We start from the raw sequence: 19,012 nt of genomic DNA, 5'->3' as shown, positions 1-19,012 counted from the left end.
AATGGATCATTTCACATCAATGAAAATGCTTTATTACCCAATGGAAAAACCCATGGAAATAAAAAACCCTAGGAAAACGAATTTTTATAAGGGATATATTAAGAGTTATAGATCCTAAGCAAAAAATTGGTTAAACCCTGTTATACCCCAAAATTTGCCCGCATCTTTTTCAAGAAGACAACAGATTTTTGTCTAAAAATTGGGAGTTTCATATAATCTTGGATTTTATTTCACAAATATCCTGATTTTTATGAATACTCGGTTTTTAGAATTTTTCTTATACGGTATTTTGGTTCGATGTTGAATTTATTCTTACATAAACGCCAATTACTGTTTATCACTTCACACACACTGTTTATTTGAGATTTATTTACAGATAAATAGTACTGACGCAATTGGTACATAATTAAATTTTTTGTAGGCGCAGAGTCCGGGGATTCAGACTATACTGGTAACGACCAGTTGACAGTCAAACCCGCTGACAGCACGATTCTCCGTGTTTTGTACCATCAATCAAATCAATCTTTTACATTTCAAAATTCCAATATTTTTGTTCTAGAAGTCTTCTGATAATCACATGATCAGCAGAGACTCAGCACTGCACAAAAATCAGGTACGCTTAACTGTCTCCTACACTAACAGTCCCTAACTAGGGTTTTTGTTTTTTCAGGAGAACAAGTTTTTTGAGACCTCAAATGGATTTCATGGACCTCCATATATCTCAAAGTACCACCAAACAAATTTTCAAACTTCAATTCGCTCAGACGCACAGTCAGCAGCTCAAACAGTCAACTGACGACCAGTTTGACCGAAAAGTCAAGAGACAGTCAAAAATGAAATTTTTTGTCAACATCCATATTTTGTCAAAAGATTCATCATTTGATCATTGGTTGATCATAATTCATCAAGGAAAGATCAAAAATCAACAAAACCCTAAGTTTCAAAATTAGGGTTTTCTCCTAAAAAGTCAACTGAACTTTGACCGGCCATAACTCTCTCCTCGTTCATTCAAAAAATTCCAACCAAAGCTTTTTTTGAAGGAAATTAAATTATCTTTCAAATTCAATTGATCCCATGGTCATTGGATTCACCATTTGAAAAATATGAGCTCAGACATTACAAGTCATTTTCAAAGTCAACAAAAAGTGGTTTTTTGTCAAAGGCCATAACATCAAGATAACTTCTCCAAATGAAAAAAAGTTTCCAAAGTAGCTTGTAGGGGACATCTTGAGGTTTCTAAAAAGTACAAGAACTCCTTCATATGATAAAAATTGAGGGATTTATGCCTTGTTGAAGTTGGCTATATTTTGGGAAAATGCATGAAACCAACATTGATCAAAAATGTTTTTTTCCAAAAGGGGCCAACTTTTCATGATCCAAACATGATTCTAACAATGTTAAGGGCCTCCCACGACCAACCTAAGGCCCATAACATTTTTATTTCTTTTTTGGTTTAATTTTATTACATTTAAAGTTAAATTAAAAAAGAAATGGTGAAGGATAATGGTACATTGCTTTGATCTTAAGCTAAGGCCATCAAGAATGATTCAACTCTGCAACAAGAAAAGTACATAGCAGGCCTAGAGCAAGAGAGGTGAAGAAAATTCAAAGCCATGGTCAAAAATTCAAAGATTTTTAATATTAAAAAATCAAAAGTTCAACAAAGCAATCAATGCTTCTTAGCTTCAATTTGCAGCACTTCTTTGCTTATAAATGAAGTAGCATGCTTCAGCAACACAAGACACACAATTTCAGAACCAAATCCATGCTTGTATCATACTTGTAGCAACTTGAAAATTTCAAAGAAATTCAAATTTCGAATTTTGAGTTCAAGCTAGTTTTAATCCAAACTAAGTATTCAAACATCATCTCTGAACTTCATTGAACCTATTCAAATAAATTTTAAGCATCAAAACCTCACAAATCGAGCCACACAAGCCACGGTTTGCTCAAACATAAATCTACCAAAATATAATCATACATGCATATTTAGCAAGATGTAATCGCATATTTATGTTTGGTTTGAAGCTCTGGTCGTTTCTGGAGCTTTAATTGAGTTTTAATGGACGTTTGAAGCGTATGCCATTTTAGGGTTTCATGAGCTTGAAATGGGATTTTTCGCTAGAGGCAAAATTAGACAAAACTAATGGCATATTTGAACTCAGTGGATCAAGGCTAGTTGATTTCATAGGTCGCGAATTTTTTTTGCATGAGTTTACCCCTATTCGCTATTTTGCAGGTTTGAGACTCACTTATTACAGCGTTGTTTTTACAAAAGCGCTGTTAAAAGTGGTGGCGAGAGGTTGAAGATGATGAGGTGTCCTCACCTGAGTGGCCAGGGCGCACGCGCGTTTTAATTTAAATTTTCTCTGATTCAGTGCTTTGCAGGTGATACACGTGCCATGCTCCTTCGCTTCAGTGGCCATCAGATCATGCCAGTCCCTCCATCCAACGCATACGCTTCGCCAGTCCATACCATGGACTCTCTCATCCACCACACATGATCACATTATTATTATTTTTTATTTTATTTAGTTTTCTTTGCAAAATTAATTTAAAATAGTTTTAAAAACCAAAAAAATATAATAAAAATATTTTTAGGTTTATAAAATAATCTACTAATTTTTGGCACAAAAATATTTTATTTTTCTTAATAATTAAAATATTTTGTTTAATTAATTAGTATATATTTATATATTTGTTTTTTAATTGTTTCAACCTATCAAAAAAAATCAGAAAAAATATGTTCTTTTTATTAAATTTTGTTTATATATTATAGACTAATTTTGTACATAATTAGAATATTTTTCTCATTAAGTTTAACTTATGTGTATAATTGTTTATATAATTATATGTTAATTAGCTTAATGAATTTCCAAAACAACTTCAAAAAATCCAAAAAATTAGTTTTTGTTTTAAAATTAATTAACAAGCAATATGAACATATTTTAGACTTGATTTTTAGGTTTAAATTTTATTTCTACCTTTTTCTTATTTAATTAAATTAATTATGCATTAATTCTAATTAAAATCAACCATCTAAAAAACCCAAAAATACTTCCTTTTATCTTATTGCAATTTAAATTCCTAGATAAAGTGTATAGGTTGTCAAAATCATGTAAATAGCGTAGTTTACATTTCCCGCACAATCGATGTAATAGCGTAGATTTACTTTCCGCATTTTACATTCCCGCACTTTAAATTCTGTACATATAAAACTGCGTGTATGTCAAAGATAATAACTGAAGCGTTAGATCACTAGCTTCAAAGACAAAAATATCTGAATCAGAACACAATCACACTTGCACCTCTTAGGGTAATCCCTCTGTTACTCTTTTCAAAATCAATTCTACTGTTTCAAATGCAAATCCAAACTTTTGTTTACATCCGGTCAAAGGAGAATTTTCTAAAAGAAATAGGAAAGGACCTTATAAACTTAGGGTAGATCTCCTAATTGCTTGCTCAAATCAAATCAAATCATTGTTTTTTCAAAACAAAACTTTCAAAAAAAGACAACATTTTATATATATCCAAACAAGGATCATTATGAAATTAAAGATCTTTTTTTCAAAACATCTTTTCGAAAGATAAAACACTTTGTATACATCCGCACAAGGATCATTACAAAGTTAATTTACAAAGGTATTTTAAAAACAACATACAAGCATTTCAAGGCAAGACAAATGATTCAAACAAGTGAGCTAAGCAATTAAGAGCCCATGGATAACCATGGATACAAAGGGGTGCTAATACCTTCCCTTTGTATAACCAACCCCCGAACCCAAAATCTCTTAAAGGTCTTTTTCTGTTTCTTTTATAAACCTTTCCTTAATTGGATAAAATAAAAGTCGGTGGCGACTCTCTGATTTTCAAAACTCAAAAACAAAAGAAGAGTTAGTTCGTATCTCTCACGCGAGATATAAAAAACCGAGGGCGACAAACCCCATTACCCAAAGTTTCACCAAAATGTTTAGATCCTTGTTAATTAGGTTTTGAACATTAAAAATACTGACGTCATTTTGTATTTAAAAATATGCAAGCCTCACCCATTAGTTTGACCCAATGAAATGTTATTATTTTTAAAGTTGTTGTTCTCCTAGATTAATTTTAGATAAATGGAATTCGTACCTCATTGTTCAACCATAAATGGAATGTAAGGTAGAATTATATAGAATCAAATAGTCTTTTGGTCCTTGTAAGTTTGCGTGTTTTTTTTTTTTTGTTCCTGTATTTTTATTTTTGGGGATAAACTCCTCAAATGTTAAATTTCATTTGATTTTAGTCTCTAAAGTGAAAATCCGCAGGAAAATCTACAGTTTCCTACGGATTTTTCTTCAAATTTTCCTGCAGATTTCAATTTTAAGGACGAAAACTAAAAGAATTTTAACATTCAGGGACTATTTCTAAGAAAAATAAGATACAGAGACAAATAAAAAACACGCCAACTTATAGGGACCAAGAGACTATTTAAGCCAATTATATATTTAAGAAGCTTTCCACCCTAAGCCAGTGATAGAATTTCTTACATTATCACATATAAATACAACTTTTAAAAAATTAACCTTAAATCCAATAAAACCTCAAAACCCTAGAGATTAATCATAAGAGTCCAAAACACTTACTACCATCCGCGTACTAGAAATGTCTAGAAATGTGAATTGAATAGGCCAAAAATGCATTTTTATTGCATATTTTCTTTTGGTTTTTCTCTTTTTAACAAAGTAATAATATGACAAAAGTGAATTTTTATTACACATCTTATTTTGGTTTTTCTCTTTTTAAATATTTAATAATATGACATTTTTGTTGATATTATTTGAGAAAAGGAATGGTGTACTGACAGTATAAATTATTTTTATACTGTCAACCAATGACGATCATGTAGAACGTTAAGTCATACTGTAAATTTTGAAATACTTTTATAAAATGACACTTTTAAATATTCTAATTGGATGTATGTGTAATCATTTTTTACATTGACAGTGTACTACCATTAAACTCTAACTAGTGTCTGACCCGTGCATTCGCATGGGTACCTGTCGGTCTTGCGCATTGGGCTCTAGGGAACTTAAATAGGATAGGAAAAATTAATATATATATATATATATATATATATATATATATATATATATATATATGGGTTAGTTCATATAATAAGGTAAAATGATTGAAATAGGTTAAAAATATATCTCGGGCCCTATTGTTGGTTAATATATGTAAGTTAATAGGACATTAAACTTGATTGGGCCTTAGATGGTTAGCCTTGGTGGAGATTACCTAATTTTATTGTTAGACCTAATAGGATTAATAGGCCTACAAAAGAATCCTATTATTGTTATTGTTACATAACGTTGGCATTTAAAATAAAAGAAACGTTGGAGTTCATAACTTTTCAACATGTTGGCAATTAAAGGTTGTGTCTTCATAAGTCTGTGTTGGGCATTGTTGCTGTAAGAAACGCAGGGTTCGATGATAAGTTTGAAGAACAACATGTCACAGCCAAGAAGGTATCCTCTTCGAATGAGGTATGTGCATGTGTTTCTGTTTATGTTGTTTGCAGAGTTTATTATAAGATATTCATCCATTTAGAGGTCGCGATGTTGTTTTGATTCCAGTTCACCCGATTGGTTGGAGTTGCAAACACCATGGAAGTTTCTAAGGTCGGTCAAAAGAATGAATCTGTAGATGCTGCCAGTGTTGTTGAAAATAAAGGCTAATCTTATAATTTAATTTGTTTTTGCATGTTATGATAGTAGTATTGATAAATTTATGGTATTGTGTTATGTTTAATATAGTTTCTAATAGAAATTTGTTTTATATTATAATTTGTTATGTTGATTGTAAGTGTGGTGTGTGTTATATAAATAAATGAATATTGCAGGTTTGTTGTCTGTAAATAGAACCTAACCTCCACAAAATTGAATGTGTTTCCCAAAGAATGTGTTATAACTTAGTTTAATGATTAATTTGTATGTTATTGTGTTGAAGGAATGATGGAGATGGGATAGGAACTTCTGCGAGATTATCAGATACTGTTGATTTGAATGAATACATAATGATCTCTTCTGATAGTGACAGGTAAAGTTTTTTTTAAGTGATAGGGAATATATTATAGTTATAGGTATACTGATGTCGTTGTGTTGGCATTTTGTTTAAATGTGGTGTTTATTTCAGAGAAATGAGTCCTATACAGGAGGAGCTGGAAGAAGCGTACTGGACTCGTGAAGTTTATGATGTAAAGAAGTTTTGCTCAAATGTTATGGTAAGTAGTGCGTAAAGTCTATAGTTGTTGGCACAATGGTGTTATACACAGATGTAATGTAACTGTTATTGTTTGTCAATGAGTGCAGCATATTCCTGCAGAAATAGTAGACAAATGTGATCTTGCTGGAATGTCAGAGATTACCCTCTATGATGTGGACAACGGGTACCCATATGAGTGCAATGTGAAGAAGAGGCCAAACAAAAAGGAAACATATTTGTATGGAGAGTGGTTTGACTATGTAAGGGCAGCTGAATTGAAAGAAGGAGATAAAGTGCACTTTGTGATTTATTACTCGCCAGTGTTAGATATTATGGTAACAGTGGAGCGCAGTGGTGATCGTTGATAGAGATGTTGGTTTGGCAATGTTTGTGGTGGATGTATAGGACAGTTTGTTGTTAGTTTGGTTTGTATGCGAATTATCGTTTTGTTTTTTTATTGTAATGGTGGATGTGAACAAATATTAACAATTATGGCACTATGTATGGTTTTTAATTAAATATTATCAGTTTTGGTTTTAAGTTTTATTGATTGTGCAAAATCTACCATGCTTTTATATGCAAAATTGATTACCATTCTGTTTTTAGATTAAGTATTGCTTATTATAAGTAGTGAACAGGATTTCTATCAAAATTGATTACTATAGGGTTCCTAATTTCATTATTGTTGGTATAAGTAGTGAAACGGGTCCTGTAAATGGTAGCCTATTAAATCTAAATGGTGAACATACAACAATAGACTTATGAATAGTTGAAAATTCAATTTAATAGTATATGTTAAACAGTAGTATAGTAATATTAAATGGTTATAAAATAGTTGTAATGTGTTATATTATATTGGGAGGTGAAAAATCAATTGGGTTATGCGCAGTAAATGTGTTTCATGAGGAATATAAATAAAACGAAAACTATTTGAAGTGATGTAAATGCAAAGAAGACTAATTGAACAATTGCATTGAATTCTATTGGACGGTGGAAAAGTTGCAGGTATGTGAAGAGTCCATTTAGAGTGTTATATAAGTAAGGTGTAGGAAGTTTGAAAGCACTAAAAACTGAAGCAGTCATCATTACTCTGTAACCAATAGTGTAAGCTGCGAATTTCTAAAAAGATGGAAGGTATAGTTGATCAAGCAATGAGAGGTAAAGGTAAACATATCATTTGAATGGTTCTTCTGTTACATTTTGAATCTAAAAGTTGTATATGGTTGCATGCAGGTGAAGAAAACTTGGTGAACCAAATGGTTGTGGGGAAAGCTATCACTTCTGATAACTCTGTGTATGTTTGAATTAGTTTATGTTGAGTATACGTTTTTATGTTTTAATTTAGAAGGTTTGACAACACATTTGTTTATTGGCCATGTTGTTTGTTTGTATTATGTTTCAGATGCCATGAACCTGATGGTGAGGATGTTAGCTGCCATGCAGAGCAGCCTGTTAAGTTACCATATTATATTGTATCAGGAAGAAAGATGTGTCCAATGGGAAGATGGCTCAGTCATGTCTTCTTGTAAGTTATTTTTCGTTTTAAGCTTATTGTCTTAGGACCCTTAATGGGATAATCTAATGTTGTTTTATATTAATATTGTAGGAAATTCCTGAGCATGTTGTGGCAAGTCGCTGGCTAAATGGAGTAAGGTTCGTAGATTTGGTCGACTGGGAAAGGGAAGTCAGGTATGAATGTGAAGTTCATCATAGCGAAAAGGGTCAGATGTTCTTAGGGCGTGGTTGGTACAAATTTGCCAAGGAAAGGAGCCTGCTTGATGGAGACTATATGGGTTTCAGCATTAAGGATCCCGTCAGCAAGGAGATACTTGTAACAATGTTGAAAAATTGAAAAATGATGTAAAAGTTTGTTATAAGTATCTATCTATTAACATTTCTATCAATTTTGTAATTCCCTGGTGGACTTAGCTCCATCTTTATATTAATATATAAGATTTTGGTATTTAGATGTTTTCCTATACATACATTGGACTTAATAATATAAATGAGAAAGGTACCATAACTCATTACAACATACATATGAAGATGTTAGTAATATATATTACTGCTGTTACAGAATTAATAAGATAAATGTTTGAAACTCAGACATTGTTGAAAACCTCTTTCTACTAATATGCTGTTAGTAATATATATTATGTTACTTCCATTACTAATATGCTGTTAGTAATATATATTACTACTGTTACAAAATTACTGAGATTAATGTTTAAAACTCAGACATTGTTAAAAACCTCTTTATACACAACATTTGTAGTTTTCCCCCTGAATTTCTTTTCTTCATCATGTATCAGTATTTTGATTCCCTTTTTTGTTGTTACTCTTGACAATGCCACATAAATCTGGCCATGTGTGAATACATCTCTTGGTAAGTACAAACCGACGTTATCCAATGACTGTCCCTGTGATTTGTTGATTGTCATAGAATAGGAAACTATAATAGGGAACTGTCTTCTATTCAGTTTGAATGGCCATGGTGATTAGGATGGTGACATGTCCATTCGAGGTATGTAAACCAAATTTCCCCAACCTTTACCGCCCATTATTGAAGCCTCGAGTACATGGGCTGCCATCTTTGTTATACACAGCCTTGTGCCGTTACACAAACCTTCAGATTGATCTATGTTTCTCATGAGCATTATAGGTGTCCCAACCTTTAGTTTTAAGTGATGGTTTGGCAAACCTGATGTTCGGAGGGAACTTAGAAATTCTGGCGTAAGGATATCAACTACTGTTGGGTCATGAATCTCAGACTTGTCAACTGAATTTGCGCTGTAGTAGTCACGAATTTCTCCTGCATTGTTGACTGAACAGAATTAGTAAAAGCATAAAATCAATTAATATAATCCATTAAATTATATATTTTTGTTGCTTAACCTGGCATTAAGTTAAGTATATGGTCATTGATCTGATCAACAATCTCCAGTGTAGAGGCCAGTATTGCTCAACTTTTAAGGTAATCAACACATTGGAAATTATTTATGAAATCAGGGTATGTGGTATTGACAATGGCCACAATTGGATCATCAAATTCTGTTATCAAAATATCAGGTGGTATCTCGATTTCGGCGGTGCCGTCATTAGGCTCGGATATTCGGCCCTCTCCTATTCTTAAATGCCAATCTGAAAACTGTGCTATCTCATTTTTATCAGTCTGTGTTGATCCTGTTTGTAGCCGCATGTTTCTTGTCAATGTTAACACCTCAGCTGAATGCCATATGTAAGATGCATTTATGGCACAGTGTACAATATCGGAACGACTACCTCTAGGGATGACAGGTAAAATCTGTCTGAAATCGCCACCGAAAACAACAACCTTTCCACCAAATACATCAGTGGAATTTTTGTTTGCACTCATAACATCTTTCAAAGTTCTGTCAAGCGATTCTATTGCATACTTATGCGCCATTGGTGCCTCATCCCATATTATAAGCTTTGTCTGTCGTAACATGTCTGCAACATCATCGTTGAATTCAACCTTGCAAGTAGAATTGTCCATAGTTGGTACCGGTATCCTGAACTTTGAATGTGCAATTCTACCTCCTGGAAGTAACAATGATGCTATACCGCTAGTTGCAACAGTTAAACATATATCGTGTTTTGATCTTAAAGCTTCTGCGAGTGTTCTCCATATATATGTCTTTCCGGTACCACCATAACCATGAAGGAAGAAAATAGCAGGATTCTGAGACTCCACAGCGTGCATAATTTTTTCATAAATACCTCTTTGCTCATCTAAGAAATATAATAGTGAGGGTAGTATAGTGTTAAAATAATCGATTCATAGAATTTCAAAGTGTAAAATAAAATGAATTTAGTTGATGCAATAGTAACCTATAAGAGCACCAAACAGATTTTCAAATTCCGAGTTCATTGACGCTGTATCGTAATTACGCTCATCATATATGAGCCTGTTTCCCAACTGTTTAAGAACATAAGCATTCGGATATGGAATAGGACTAAAATCCTTTAGTGTCCTTCTATTTGCTTGTAGCAGTTTCTCAATTTCTATTAAAGTCAAATATTGTAACTCTTCTTGTGTGAGGACTAATTCTGCATTGATATGAGAAATTGAGTTATAATACTGTTGGTAAGTCATCCGTAGGTTGTTATTAAGAAATTGTTTTGTTTGCTATTTTATTTTGTCTAACAAACCTGGATTTGCAGCCAACGCTCTTTGTGTATGTAAGACACCATCAGATAATAGGAGCCAAGTTTGTTCCCAAACATGTGCAGGGCGATTAACAGCACCAGACAAAAGCATGATAACAAACAGTTTTCGAAGAAAATGACCAGTCCCCCAATGACTTGCCTCCTTTATAGTAGATATGTATTCTTTGTCGTCTTCAAGAAATCCCATTGCAAAGCATGCATCTCTGAATGTATCAAACTGGATGTTATCCACGGTCCTGATTTCCTCATAAGTTGTTGGTCCTTTTGCCACCGTCAATATCATGCGTAGGTAAAACAGTTCACCAGCTGTTGGCGGAACCCATATGAGACGTCCAATGGTGAAGCCTTTTTTCCGCGGTTTCCATTCTCTCTGTTTTTTGTGATAAACAAACTTTGAGACAAATTGACCGTAAGTTAATGTTCGTGCCTCTTCATATTTAGCATTTGCCACCAGCCATGCAGTAAACATTGATTCAGTCACACTTGCAGTTTCCAGCATATTTTCCATGCGTGCATAATCTGTATAGTAGATAGGTTTCTCCCCAACCAAATGGTAGAACATACGTTCCACAACTGGTCTTCTACCATGAATATTGTAAGAGTAAATGCGCCAGCATGCTTCACTGGGGGAGACATACCTGCAATCGAGATATTGTTGTATTTCATCAACAGGTTGATTGCTATTTGTTGAAACTACTGCTGTTATTCTGTCATAGCCTTTATTGATATATTTGAAAAGATATTTTATGGAAGTACTCTGATTACACCATTCCATGTTTATATGTGCCTGGTATTTCATAAGAAATCTGGTGTTATATGGAACCACATGTCTGTTGTCCAAGGTGATACCATTTTTTTCAATAGTGAAGGTTTTTGATCTTCTCCTATACAGTGGATATCCCTCTGCATCAAAAATAGTGTGTTCAATAAACTTTTTGGGATAGTATTTAGAACATCGTCCATTCTTCATTCACTGTGAGTTCATGCGCGCGAGGCCACAGGGTCCATGCATCATATGTGCCTTAAACAACTTGTATAAATTGGGATGAACAGTCGGGTCGGGAATTTCAGCAGAAATGATGTTGTCTATGTTAGGTGGTGTTGGGTATTTGCTCTGAGGGTGTAGGAATATCAATATGTGCGCATGTGGCAATCCCCGCTTTTGGAATTCAATGGTGTACATATCTATTAAATTGAAAGTTAGTTTGATGTAATATTTTGGTACTCCACAGACACATGATTGAAAAGTAGTATAATTAAATGAAACAACTTACATGCAATCACTTTTCTAATGACATGGTGTTTTGTAATATCATCCATGAGGGTATCAAACTTTATTTTGAAAACTTTTGAAATGATATCTGGCCTATCATGGGGTTGTAGGCCTGTTCCTGACAATGCTCTTTTAATTTCAGGCCAATTTGGGTTGCAAGTAAAAGTAACAAATAAATCAGGGAATCCCAATCGACTTGAAATGGCCATACCGTCAAAATATAGTTGATCCATATATCTCTTGCTACCAACAAAAGTTGATGGCAAAATAACTCGTTTTCCTCGCTTTTGGTGTTCATTTCTTCTATCACCATCAGTTTGAGTGGTCAAATTATTATATTTGCCCACTCTTAACTTCGATTGGTTATCCCTCAACCAATTCAGTCGTTCGGATTCCATCATAGCATAACCGTCGACTAAGAATTGTTGAAATAGACGTCTTGAGTAAAGTAGTGTTTTTGCCTCTTTGTGACGTTGTTGTAACCGGTAAGAAAACCAATCCTTAATGCTTTGACGGATTTTCCTAGTGACCTCAGTTTCATGGCGATATCCGTGCATTATATTTTTCTTGTAACCATCTTCCCCATAAGGAAATATAAGAGGATACTGATAAGCCAAATATGCTGGGTGAAACTCATCTATTCTTTACAAACCACCATTGCGGCGCTGAATTAAGATGTCCCTTTTATCAGCAGAATCAATGCTTCCCACAATGAGTGCAGCCACTTTTGAGACAGTAGGTTTGTTGTAAACACAGCCATATTCGGATCTATCAGAAATAAGCCTGAGTTTTAAATCTGTGAAAGAATTTGTCCTTAAAACATCCCTTGCCATTCTAAAAGAGTTGGCATGAACATTGTGCTCATCTAACATCATCTTGAGCTTATTGACAACGGGGCGCTCGATGCCTTTGTTGTCCCTGTGTATTTTTGGCAGTCATGAATAAATAGTTTAACAAAATATTTTTATAAACAAATTGTGTAATTATGTCTGAGCAGGCTTACTTGAAACATTTTATTCTGTGTTCAACTTCATTAACCGTGTCGTAGATGTATAATTGAGCATATTGCGGAGCTTTCCCGGTTTCTGGCAGTAGTGTACCAATTCGATGGCAGGTCTGACCCTGCAGTCTCAAAGTAGGGGGTCCTCCTCTTTTAGAGTATGTTGTGTCGAACTTCATTCTGGGGGAGGTGAATGAGAACATTGCGCTGTATGTTTGTATGTTAGCCTGGTAGTTTTTACTATCCGAATATATTTTATTAAATAGAAGATCTTGCAACACCTGTGGAGGTTGTTCAAGGAACGGGAGAACAATTTTTCCTCCACGGCAGCAACGATGAAAGCGAGGAGTTGCTGTAATTTTGTGTCTATTCACTTTTTCTTGGTACCACATACATGCTTGGCAGTGTGCGCATTCATAATTTTGGTCGCCAATATCGTAGTATTCTGAAAGAAGAAAGCACAATACTGAATATGTCTATTAACAGAGGAAGTGTACATCATTTGGTTATCAGTGTATGATATGGGATATACCTTGAAGATGGGCCTCCTGTAATTGTGTCGGCACTGAATCCTCGTCAGAGTCGGAACTATTAGAAGAATTTAAATTATTGTAAGAGTTGGAGTCATCATTGTCCTGATAATGAGACCCACCTGACATATTATGATTTGAGGTAGATGCTTGATCCATGTTCTGACTTTGACCTGCAATGTTGTTTGTATTTTGAACCCCACTAACTTCAGTATTGAAGAAATTTCTCAATCTTTTTCTGTTATCCAAGATTATCTTCCTTCTCTTTCTAGCCATAGCCGTTTCAATAGTGGTTTCATATGTTGCAGAGGATGTAAAATTAAGATTTAAATGGGAAGTGAGGTTGTTTGATCTGACACGGTTTCGATAATCCCTCTTCGCTTTGAGAATAAGTTTTCTCCTATTTCTTGCAATTGATGTTTGAGGACCAGTGTTTTTAACAACATCTGTTACCATCACAAACACAAAAGTATGATGAATAATACAAATAATATTGATTTGTATAGATTTATGCACACAATATGAGCTGTATAGCATGCTACCTCATGGCTTTGAATACTAAAAGTTTACAGTTTCTACTTGAAGGGGCATTGGTGGGTTAAAATGTCATGAATGCATTGTTGATTTTAATTTTTCTTTCATAGTTGAATATATATGAAGTTGGAACTGAATATGAATAGAATGATAGTTATATATTTAAATTACCAATTATCCCTCCCTTATAACTGTTGTGTGTGTTAAATGTATTTAATTTAATTTATACAGGTTAATTATAATATTTTATTTGATGCATGTGTTACTAGTTTAAAAAGATTTTAAGTAAAAACTAATATTATAAGTAAATAGAAACTGAACAGTTAACCCACTCTCTGCATGTACCAAGTACTTGTTTCCTCTTGCACTGAATAGAAGTTTAGCATTGCAACTGGTTGTCGGTTAGGGTTTTCTACAATGGCATCTTCACACGGAGGTCCTTCTGTGCGGATTCCTTCTGATGATGATAATGATTTCAGGTATGAGCAGTTAGTTTTATTTCACTTTTGTATTGTTGTACAAAATAGGGTATATTAGTGTGGTAATAACAGTTAACAGCATTTAGTGATAGGTGTAGTATTAATATAGTTTAATGTTGTATTATGTGTGATATTTGTCAAGAAATCAAATGCGACTGAATGACTATTGGGGTTTTTTATTGTGGGATTATATAGTTAGTTTTTGTTTTATCCAGTCTGTGTATAGCCCGTGGTTGCTCGGTATATAACTATTGCTTAGTAAAAAATGCTTCATATGTGGTTCGTTTTTAATCCATATTTGATGTTGGAACAGCAATGATCAGGCAATGGAAATCATAGAAGAATTGGTAAAGGAAACAGGGTATGATCCTAAGGTGGAAAGAAAACGCAGGAACAAACAGCGCAATGTAACCCCTGGTTGTGTTGTGTCGAATGTTGATGTTGGCACACAAAATAGCGCAAGTATTAAAAGCAATCCCAATGCAGGACCTACAAAGGTAAAAGAGGAAACAACAGACATTGACACAAATGAAATCAAAGTTTCAGAAGTTGGTGAAGCAAGTGGATCAAAAGAGGGTAAGACAGGAAGGCGTAAAGTGGTGAAAAAAACAAAGGTCGGTACAGACATTACTGTAGACAGCTCTACAGGTGCTCAAAATTTTTTCTGGAACACTCATGTTACAAATGCTAAATCTACACAGCAGAATGTAATGGCAAGGAGATATTTGAATATGATCATCATGTTATTGAAAATGTAAATAGTGTATAATGATAATAGTTTCTTTATTTCCTGTATGCAGCATTTCTCTAAGGAAATCGCCAAAAGATGCCTCCGTCACTTTCAAGATGAAATTAACCTGCTGGATGTGAGGACGAAGAACATTGTTACCTGTCTGGTTCACAAAGCTAATAGAAAGGGAATACCCCAGCCATATGAAAAGTACATAGCTCTGGGATGGTACGAATTTGCCAAATCTCTTAACCTGCGTAATGGGGATACAATAGTGTGGAGTATGGTGCGATTCTCTCTGTATATCTATGTGAAGGTTGAAAGACAATGAATCAACTGCTGCTATCAGCTAACCTTATACTATAGCTGAATTTTAATGGTTATATTATATGTTGGGAATGTTATTTTGGTACATTGTGTTTTATATATTCTGCTGCATGTTATTTTGTAAGCACCTTATCCAAAGTGGGAACACACTAATATTTTGTCTATTTGAAAATCTAATGTATAATCGTTTTCGGGACAAATTTTTGAAGTTCTCTTATTATATTCTATTAATCCGCTCTGATATGCTGTTAGTTAAAATGAAATCTGTCCCATAATATTGTATCAGCATTATACTAAGATCAGTCATAAAATTATTTATTGATAGTTAACATAGTCAAATGTTAAAAGTTTTGGTGTTTCTTTGTGAGGCACAATCAATGTTTCAGTTTACAATGTAATGAAAGAATGCTTAGGTTTTGCAAATCCAAACAAACCGTTCTTCGCGACATCATTATTTTAACTACATGCAGTAGAATATTCATTAGTATATCACGATCAACTTTGGACCGATATTGTAAAGTTTATATTGTCGAAATAATAAAAAAACAAGGCCCCGTTATAAGAAGTACAGTTAAAATGGAATGAACAATATATGTTCAAAAAGAATCAAAATAATTGATAATAGTATATATAATATGTAGTTGAATTTGAATCATTTGAATATAATAAGACACACAAACCATAAACATCCTTAAATCAAAATGAACATAACAGATGCACATAGCGAGTATTCATGCACTAATTATTACAGAAAACAAAATCACACACATGGTTAAAAGCAAAGGAAACTAACATCCAGTTTTTATAACAAACACCTAAGCGAAACACACACTAAATAACAATAGATCTAATCAATCTTCTCCATTTTAATTATCTTCTTCAGCTTGTTTGATGACAGTTCTCCATCATGTAATCCGTCCAAATCAGTGGATTCACTTGATGCAGCAGGAAAATGCCTCCTACCAGCAGGTGTGACAGCATCAGGCTTGTGCTCAGATGTAATTTCCAGGTCTTGCAAGATAATGATGAAGACTATTAGTTAGGAATATTGATATAAATGTAAGTAGGCCAGTGTGCTGCAGTGAAACTTACCGTAACCAATTCACAGTCTTCATTGGCATCTGTTTTAGCCTCATCAACACTCTTTTTAATCTATATATAGTTAAACACGGTTTTTAGTATAATATAATCACAGAAAAAGTAAAAAAAAGGCATACATAGTTTAAAATTTCTACCTCCATAGTCTCAGGTATTATAGTTTGGATTGGAATAGGTTCCTTGAGACTTTACAAGAGAAAATCAAAATCAGGCAAAAGATTGTTATAATATGAAGTCCTCTTTTATAAAACGAATGACAGTTTATAAGAGCTGACCTCATCTGTTCCCCACTTTTCCTTAAGTTGTTGGATAATATGATCATTTTTTATAATCATAACGACGGAACAGTTCTTCCAGCGTGGATGCCACTTAACCTTCATAGCCATTTCCAACTTCAACAACTGATCAAGTGCTAACGGGAAGTCCAATGGATCAGTAATTCCAGCCTATTTAAACAACCGGTCGTATTAGTGTACGCAGAGTATCAGAAAGTACATTCTAATTCGTCTGCACATATTAAATATAACCTGAATCATAGTGTTACGAAGTTGGGATGCAGACAAACCCAAAAGCATTTCACATTCTCTGTTCCAGAAGACAAAATTGCAGCTTTTACCCCCATGAGTAACCTCAATCTCAATCTTATACCTGAACATCATAAGAAGTCGTTCCGTTAAAAAAGCAGACAACATAGAAACGACACAAACATGACAGAAACAACATATATTAGGTGAGAACAACTAAAACCTAAGGACTTCAGCCATGGTTTCATGACCAGCTTCACACTCAAATGGGGGGCTGTCCCCACGCGCTATAGATTGACGCATATGACAGGCACGATAGTACCATCCAAATGGAGACGCGACTAATAATTTTGTTGTAGCGACAGTAGCACAAAATGTAATCTGGGCAAATAGTAGTCAATATCAGAAATTTGGTTCACACTAAATGATGAGGTTATAATTATTATAATATAGAAAAATAGAAAGACATACATCCGTAAGTTGAATAATCTCAGCAATAGGTAAAACAACAGCCTTTGAGAATAATTTTTGCACAGGAGTCAGCTGTTGATTTTCAGAACTCTGGGAGGAATATTGGGAATTCCCTCCGAGTTGATCAGACAGGGTTATCCTGCTCTCCTCAGGCATTCTGCAGATCATGGATCATTATCAAAGTCATGAATAAAATAATTGCACATAATGGATGATACTATCAACATACCTATCAATAAAGTCTTTCATGACAGGAAAATCAACATCAACACATAAAAGGGTCACATTGTAGGTGTTTGTCACAGACAGAGGATACTTTCCTGCAAATTCAAATTATACCTTGTCAATGGATTAATCACGGATTTGGTGGTTTTAGTATTAATTTAAAATGATTTAAATAAGTCATGGAATAACCTTGTTCTTTCACTTTGGCATACTGAAGCAACACAACTGTAGGGAGTGATGCAGCAACCCTAACTTTGTAAAACCTGATGAACTGATCCGTGTATGATTCCCACAGTGTACAGTTCAACATGTTGTTGCTAAACCATGATCACAACACATTAGGATATATCACATGATTCATATATCAGGGAGTCTTATGTATAACAAAAACAAACCTGTGGTCACGCAACATCATGCTAATTTGCTGCATCTTTGCGCCCGACTCAGTCTGTGCAAAACCAATACTATCCACCATTCCAACGACATCTGAAATAAATATATTCATTTCACACGGCTAAAAGGCATCAAAACATGAGATAATAAAACAGCAAAAAACTATACTCACGAATCAGGACATGTTTGTCAAACTTCCCTGTTATGATGTCTGGAAAACTTGTAAAATAAATCAATTTCGGGGGTATCTCATGTTTTTCTTCATCAAGAACAAACGTTCCAGCAGTAAACTTTATCATATATTTGTGTCCTGATGCCCTGAACGCCAGAACATAAGGCACCACCTTAAAATTAGATACAGTATAAGTATGCCCTAATAGGCATTTTTCGGCGAACACCGACGCATGTGGTGCTGGAACAACAGCATGAATATCATCTCCCTGCGGCAGAAACCAAAAAATGTTTCAAATTATATAAACATACGTAAATGATAAACATACCGAAACATAAACAGGGTAATCACCAATTTGTCAACAAAGATCATTTCAAAATGTTCCTTGTTGTTGGACAAAACATTCCATCTGTGGTGAATCCTAACAACAATATTCCAAAGCTCTTTTCCATCGTTGATCTCTGCTATTCTCTCAACAGGACTTGACATGATCATGCAAATTCACACTGCACTGAATTATAACTGCAGAAGTTAGAAAGCATGGAAAGAGAAGAATAAAAGTGACTGATAAATAGGCAAGCAATTTAAACAGGTCTATACTGCGCATTGTGCAGTTTGGAACGTGGATAGGCACACAATGATGAACCATGCGTAACTGCAACAGCACGAGAAGCTGGGAGGGTGAAACTCCCACAGCAATAACTGCCGCAGCCCACCATGCAGATGAATGATCAGAAAATCATGCTTAACCGCCGAAGCTGATGTGGAATTATTAGAGAACAGATGCTGATGTGGATAGGCTAAGAATTGCTCAAATGGTAG

At 34.3% G+C, this 19,012-nt stretch overlaps 2 protein-coding genes across 2 annotated transcripts; both read right to left on the bottom strand.

Annotated features, from left to right (window-relative positions):
• Positions 1 to 8,477: 8,477 nt before the first annotated feature.
• LOC131597650 (uncharacterized) lies at positions 8,478 to 12,264 on the bottom strand. Its single transcript, XM_058870334.1, has 6 exons — positions 11,709 to 12,264; positions 10,417 to 11,151; positions 10,096 to 10,314; positions 9,211 to 9,996; positions 8,778 to 9,067; positions 8,478 to 8,663 (listed from the first exon to the last, which is right to left on the bottom strand). The coding sequence occupies exons 1-6, from the start codon at positions 12,262 to 12,264 to the stop codon at positions 8,478 to 8,480; spliced, it is 2,772 nt and encodes a 923-aa protein (XP_058726317.1).
• Positions 12,265 to 16,154: 3,890 nt separating this feature from the next.
• Positions 16,155 to 18,679, bottom strand: LOC131597649 (uncharacterized). Its single transcript, XM_058870333.1, has 11 exons — positions 18,542 to 18,679; positions 18,378 to 18,458; positions 18,021 to 18,139; positions 17,815 to 17,942; positions 17,630 to 17,720; positions 17,401 to 17,557; positions 17,153 to 17,310; positions 16,933 to 17,053; positions 16,681 to 16,851; positions 16,400 to 16,459; positions 16,155 to 16,292 (listed from the first exon to the last, which is right to left on the bottom strand). The coding sequence occupies exons 1-11, from the start codon at positions 18,677 to 18,679 to the stop codon at positions 16,155 to 16,157; spliced, it is 1,362 nt and encodes a 453-aa protein (XP_058726316.1).
• Positions 18,680 to 19,012: the final 333 nt, after the last annotated feature.

The sequence above is a fragment of the Vicia villosa genome, linkage group LG4 (genome assembly GCF_029867415.1).
Source record: "Vicia villosa cultivar HV-30 ecotype Madison, WI linkage group LG4, Vvil1.0, whole genome shotgun sequence".
Classification (NCBI taxonomy): Eukaryota; Viridiplantae; Streptophyta; class Magnoliopsida; order Fabales; family Fabaceae; genus Vicia; species Vicia villosa.
Note: the sequence above shows the minus strand (reverse complement) of the source record. Positions and strands in the feature narration are given on the sequence as shown.

Excerpts from the sequence above, each read along its gene's own strand:
- LOC131597650 (XM_058870334.1), bottom strand. The coding sequence starts at position 12,264 with ATGCACGGATATCGCCATGAAACTGAGGTCACTAGGAAAATCCGTCAA. Across the intron at positions 9,997-10,095 it reads TCTGTTTGGTGCTCTTATAG|ATGAGCAAAGAGGTATTTAT; the intron begins GTTACTATTGCA and ends TATATTTCTTAG. Across the intron at positions 9,068-9,210 it reads ATGTGTTGATTACCTTAAAA|TCAACAATGCAGGAGAAATT; the intron begins GTTGAGCAATAC and ends AATTCTGTTCAG.
- LOC131597649 (XM_058870333.1), bottom strand. The coding sequence starts at position 18,679 with ATGTCAAGTCCTGTTGAGAGAATAGCAGAGATCAACGATGGAAAAGAG. Across the intron at positions 17,943-18,020 it reads ATGATGTTGCGTGACCACAG|CAACAACATGTTGAACTGTA; the intron begins GTTTGTTTTTGT and ends ATCATGGTTTAG. Across the intron at positions 16,293-16,399 it reads AAGACTGTGAATTGGTTACG|CCTGATGCTGTCACACCTGC; the intron begins GTAAGTTTCACT and ends TCTGAGCACAAG.